The sequence below is a fragment of the Diospyros lotus genome, chromosome 1 (genome assembly GCF_014633365.1).
Source record: "Diospyros lotus cultivar Yz01 chromosome 1, ASM1463336v1, whole genome shotgun sequence".
NCBI lineage: Eukaryota > Viridiplantae > Streptophyta > Magnoliopsida > Ericales > Ebenaceae > Diospyros > Diospyros lotus.
Window position 1 is genome coordinate 21,613,587 of NC_068338.1, and position 5,912 is coordinate 21,619,498.

At 45.4% G+C, this 5,912-nt stretch overlaps 1 protein-coding gene across 1 annotated transcript; it reads left to right on the top strand.

Moving 5' to 3' along the window:
- The first annotated feature begins 3,256 nt into the window (after positions 1-3,256).
- LOC127808678 (uncharacterized) lies at positions 3,257-4,126 on the top strand. Its single transcript, XM_052347282.1, has 2 exons — positions 3,257-3,432; positions 3,601-4,126. Exons 1-2 carry the CDS (start codon positions 3,257-3,259, stop codon positions 4,124-4,126), a joined length of 702 nt encoding a protein of 233 aa, XP_052203242.1.
- Positions 4,127-5,912: the final 1,786 nt, after the last annotated feature.

Here is a 5,912-nt window from a genome sequence, read left to right on the forward strand (position 1 = left end):
ATTCGCCCTCAAACTAGAGCAATTTGGTGCTTCAAAATCGGCCAAAATCGATCCCCACGTGGCCAATTTTCGGCCATTTCTTCTCCCACACGCCCCCTAGACTACCCTTGGCCATGCCCTGACAAGATTTGATGCCCAAATCTCCGGATTTCCTGGCCAAATCCGCGGCCAGATCTGCCATGCTTTGGCAGATTTTCAAAAATTGCATTTTAGCCCATTTGAAACTTCTTTTTGCATTTTGGCCCTTATTCTCAAGCCCCTGATCTTCCCAACACCATCACCAAGACCCTCAAGATTAGTACTTCTCATTTCTCCCTTGAAACTTTCAAAAAATTACCGTTTTGACCTCCCTCGGGCAAATTTAGAAAATTACACTTAGGCCTAACTAATCGTTTTGACCCTAAATCCACTCGATTCAACCCGAAATCACTTAAGGGTTGTTCTATACATAAAATACTAGTCCTTGACACGTTCTATTGACTTTTCGTACGTCTCTTACGTCGATTTAATTTTCTCAGCCCGGTCGACAGCTGTACCGAAAACTGTTCCTGATCCAATTTCTTTCATCACCAAAAATCTTAACTTATATTGCTTGATGATGCTATACCATTTTTCTTAATTATCTAGGGTCCGAGGTACTCCCTTCGATCGATTCGGTGATCTATTTTACTATCAAACCCACTTTTCGGTATTTTAAATTCATCTAAATTACGTGGTGACCTCACACAGATATGGGTTATTACATCACATCTAACTATTAAACGACACCCTAACTCTACCCAATATTCTTATGTGTGCAAAGACACATCTCAACCTTGCTTTGATATCAAGCTGCCAAAACCCTTTCTCAGAGATCCCGCTATCAAAGGATTCTGAGAGAAAATCTCGAAAAGATTGATACAGATAAACACTTGAGTAAATAAATTACCCAACATTTTTATTTTATAGCAAAAACAAAATAAATATTAAAATCATAAGTTTATTTAATACAAACATTAGGGGCTTATTTATTTACAACTCCCAAAAGGTTCAATTATAACATAACAGATTGTGACAATTTTGCCCCTACACTCGAAATACTCCAAAAGATCTTTTTGGTCAGGATTGCTCCGTACACAAAACTACCCCGCGAGAATTAAACTCTGCTGAGCTCACCCTCAACTTTTGCTTTCCCTTTTCCTATAATGATGTTAAAGCAAATATGAGTCACAAGGCTCATAAAGTATAATTTAAAATGAACGTGAAGCAATAAGAATCAAAGCATTACAAAATAACTTAACACATTATGTGCACCCATGCCATGCTTAACCCAATCACATAACCTTATGCATATGCACAAATGCACACATACAATCATTGGGGCTTGCATAAGACATTCTAGCCCCCAAGACCTTAAAATACAAGTAAAAATACATATTTATAAACAAATCATTCAATTATGGACCGAAGTCTTTCCTCACGCCAGGCTTACACCCACCGAGCTTATGCTATAAAAATCATTAATTGTGAGCCGAAGCTCCCTTGCGTCAAGCTTTCGCCTATCGAGCTTAATGATACCCCGCTAACATAGTCTACTACGTAAAATAATAGATGCACAAAGTAATTATCATGCACATGTATCAACACATAAATATATATAAATTTGTGCATGATCACATGTTCCCAAATATTCCACGCACATGACCATATGTGACCAAATGATATATATACACCACCACGCCTATACTTGTACATTAACAATATACATGTAATCTCGACCATGGTCAACCATAATATTAAATCAATAAATGCATGTATGATTGACTGATACCCGTACAGGATACAACCACATCTACTTTAAATGTAAGGACCCAACATGAGAGAGACATCATTCCTTTGGGAATATAGGATGAATCAAACCCTATTTAAGCTTTTGGATGAGATCATCAAGTATTCAAGGAAGAAGAAAAATTTAGAAATAACAATTACTTTTTTAAAATAAAAAGAAGTTTAGAAACTTGTATCTGAAAGAACAATGATATAAGAATTTGCATTCAAAAGAAAAGATAGTGATGTGGGATAAACCCCCGGCCCCTAAAATTACCCTAATGCCCGGGTGGAACAGTCAATAGAGGATGGACATGCTTTTTTACTAGGGAGCTGCCCAGAGAACGCCAGCTAGTCTTGCTTCAAGAGGACACGTGGCCATGATTGGCACGAACGAGAATATCTCGCCACCACCAACTAGGATAGGGATCTCTTTGAATTCAAAAGGAAGCTAAGATCCCGAACTCCCCGGAAGGAGCTCCCCATAATCCTCCTAGGATGACGATAGCGAGACGGGTGGGATGATTATCCTGAAAGGCTAACAGATTACGAAGGAGGGATCCTCGTCGCCGCAATACCCGGTGAGATCTCCTCCCCCAAGAGCTGTGAATGAATCCCGATCCAAGGCGAAGAAAGGAAACCATGGCTGAAGAAGGACTCCCGTCTATATAAGGACAGGGATAAACACAAGGAAAGGTCGGAACTCTTCTCTCCCCACTTGATGACTAAATCCCATTACGCTTTATTGTCGAAAAACTAACTTAGTCATCGGGGTTACAACGGGGGAGCAAGGCCCCGACTCATTGCAGGTACTTGGCGGTCAGTCGGATAGTGGTGATCGGTCTTACACCTTCATCATTTTGGCGCCCACCGTGGGGCCGATTGTTCTTTTCTTCTGATTTGCTGAGCACATTTTTTCTGAGACCTCTTATTCTTTGATGGCGGCTAGACGGCCTCAGACTCGGGCCACTGGCGATAACCTGGCACCGGAATCGAGTTAGATCAATCCACTAAGGAGCCAGAGGGGACGGGAGAGTAGCCCAGACATTCCTCTTCCCCCTCCAGATCGCATCGCACTCTTGGAGAACCAGGTCCAAAACTTGGAACAGCTGCTTACTGGTTTTCTAGATCGACAGTAGCAGCAACAAGTTGGCTTGACTGAGCCACCACATCAACAAAATTCGGCCCTAGGCCGGAGCATTCATCATCACCATTCCCTCCAGAGATGAGGACAGGAGCCTCTCCTAGAAGAAGTTTTTTCTCGGCGTGATCCAGAGCCCCGAAGGGGCGGCAAGAGAACAGACCCAGCGAGTCTGAAGGTTCTTCCAGCATAACAAATGCACAGCAGCGGCGCAGGCTACGTCAGTTGGAGAAGGAGATGGCAATGTTGAAACGGAAGAGAGGGGATTTTTGAGATTCAGCCGTTAACCAACCCCTTTGTCCGGAGATTATGGCGGCAGTACCGCCGGAGCGCCTTCGCATTCCGGCTATCAAACTTTATGCAGGCACGAGTGACCCGAGTAATCATCTGGATCTCTTCGCTTCTCATATGATGGTGCAGGATGCATCCGACTCAATGTGGTGTAGAGTCTTCTCTGCTACCCTGGAAGGACACGCACGTGCTTGGTATTCGAATCTGGCCCATCATTCGATCGCTAGTTTTACCTAGCTTTGGGGCAATTTTTTAGCTCACTTCGCACCTTTTCGGAGGCACTAGTGATCTACCATGGCCCTCGTGAACATCAAGAAAAGTTCGGGCGAATCCTTGAAGGATTTCGTTTCGTGATTCAACAGGGAGGCCTTAAGCATTGAGAGTTTTGACCAAAGTGTGGCAATGGTGGCATTTCAAAACGCCTTGAGGCCGGGCCGATTTGCCCAATCGTTGGCCAAGACTCCTCCCCTTACCTTTACGGACGCTCTTAGTCAAGCAACAAAGTATATTAATGCGGAGGAAGTTATGCAGGCGAAACGGGCAGAGCATGCCGAAAACAGGGAAAAGAAAAAGCTCTTCAAGGAGCATAAAAATAGTAGCCGAAGAGAGAAGCCGCGTCCCCGATGGGACCCTAGTAGGTATACCCCATTGACTGTCCCGAGGGCGGAGATCCTCGCCACCACTGAGGGCAAGGATTACTTGAAGAAGCCATTACCCATGAGGGCCCCATCAGATCAAAGGGACAGAGAGAAGTATTGTCGTTTCCATCGTGATCATGGGCATGACACGGCGGATTGTTATCAATTGAAGCAGGAGATTCAGGAACTTATTAATAGAGGTTACCTGAAGAAGTTCATAGCCCGAGAGCCGAACATCCGAAGGGAGTAGGAACGCCGTACGAGAAGTCCTCCTCCTCGGCGAGATCGAGCACAAGGCCGCGAACGTCACTGAACCCCTCCTCACGCAGAGAGAAGGCTGTAGGAGAATGATGAATAGGGTCGCCAACAACCCTTAGTATTTCACACATTAGCAGTAGGGGTGGTCCCAGGAATGGGAATGGAGGATGGCTCGCGAATGGGTCAAGTAGGGGGTGTAAAAAGGCCTCGGCGAAGGGAGGTGATCTCTTTCTCAGATGACGATTTGCCTGGATACCATAATCATAATGATCCATTGGTTATCTCTGCTAAACTCAGAAAGTGGGAGCTTCGGCGAATCTTGGTAGACCCCGGAAGCTCCTCGGAGATTTTATATCGCAAGGCCTTCCTCGGCATGGGGTATCATAATGACCCGTGTTCCCTTGGTGGGATTTGATGGGGAAGTAATATATTCAGACGGTATCATTCGGCTCCCCATGATCATAGGAGAGGAACCCCGAGCTTCTCAGGTCCTATTGGATGTGCTGGTGGCGGATGTGTCGGCGGCTTATAATATGATTTTGGGCAAATCGGGGTTGAATGCCTTGCAAGCCATCCCAAGCACCTATCACATGGTAATGAAATTCCCTACAGCAAATGGGGTAGGAATGGTGCAAGGAGATCCGCGTTCGGCCAGGGAATGCTATATGACCTCTATAGGGGCCACTACGAATGAGGAAGTTCAAAGGAGGGATAAAGGGAAAAGGCCGGCTAAAGGAGAAACTTTAGTAGGCCAGAGTGACGGACCAGAGCGAGGCGGTCCGAATAACCCTCCTCAAGCCGCAGTCAGTTTCTTGTTAGAAGGACTCGAGGACCCGAAGGTGGCTGGGTCGGTGGATCGGCTCGAAGAGGTGCCTTTGGAAGAAAGCCGACCCGATCGATGTGTCAAGATCAGCGCGAAGTTGAAGGATCCATTGAGAAGCCAGATTTTGGCTCTCCTCAGATAGTATGCAGACATTTTTGCATGGTCAGCTCAAGATATGCCAGGAGTAGACCCGAAGGTGATGACCCACAGATTGGGAATAAGGCCCGATTTTCGACCAGTCAAGCAAAAGAAGCAGAGTTTTTCCCCTGAAAGAGCTAAGGCTATTGGCGTAGAAGTGGGAAAGCTACTAGATGCAAGCTACATCCGAGATGTAGACTACCGTAGTGGCTGGCCAATGTTGTGCTGGTCCCAAAGGGAGAAGGAAAATGGAGACTTTGCATTGATTTCACAGACCTTAACAAGGCCTGCCCGAAGGACAGCTATCCTCTGCCGAGGATTGATGCGCTGATAGATGGCACAGCGGGATGTCTGCTAATGAGTTTTTTGGATGCTTTTCAGGGATATCATCAAATCTCTTTACACCCCGACGATCAAGAGAAGACGGCATTCATTACGGACAAAGCGACCTATTGCTACACAGTCATGCCGTTCAGATTGAAGAATACGGGAGCTACATATCAACGTTTGGTGAATAAGCTTTTTCAGCATCAACTGGGGAGGAATATGGAAGCATACGTCGATGATATGCTCATAAAGAGCCTAGTGGCCGAGGACTACCCAGTGGACCTAGAGGAATGCTTCCAAACCTTACGAAAGTTCCAGGTAAAACTTAACCCTTTTAAATGCGCATTTGGGGTCTCGGTAGGCAAATTCCTGGGTTATATTGTTCACCATCGGGGGATTGAGGTAAACCCGGTTAAGGCCAAGGCAATCTTAGAAATGTCGGCCCCGAGAAACCTCAAAGAAATCCAATGTTTGATGGGAAGGATGGCAG

Excerpts from the sequence above, each read along its gene's own strand:
- LOC127808678 (XM_052347282.1), top strand. The coding sequence starts at position 3,257 with ATGGCGGCAGTACCGCCGGAGCGCCTTCGCATTCCGGCTATCAAACTT. Across the intron at positions 3,433-3,600 it reads GAAGGACACGCACGTGCTTG|GGAGGCCTTAAGCATTGAGA; the intron begins GTATTCGAATCT and ends GTGATTCAACAG.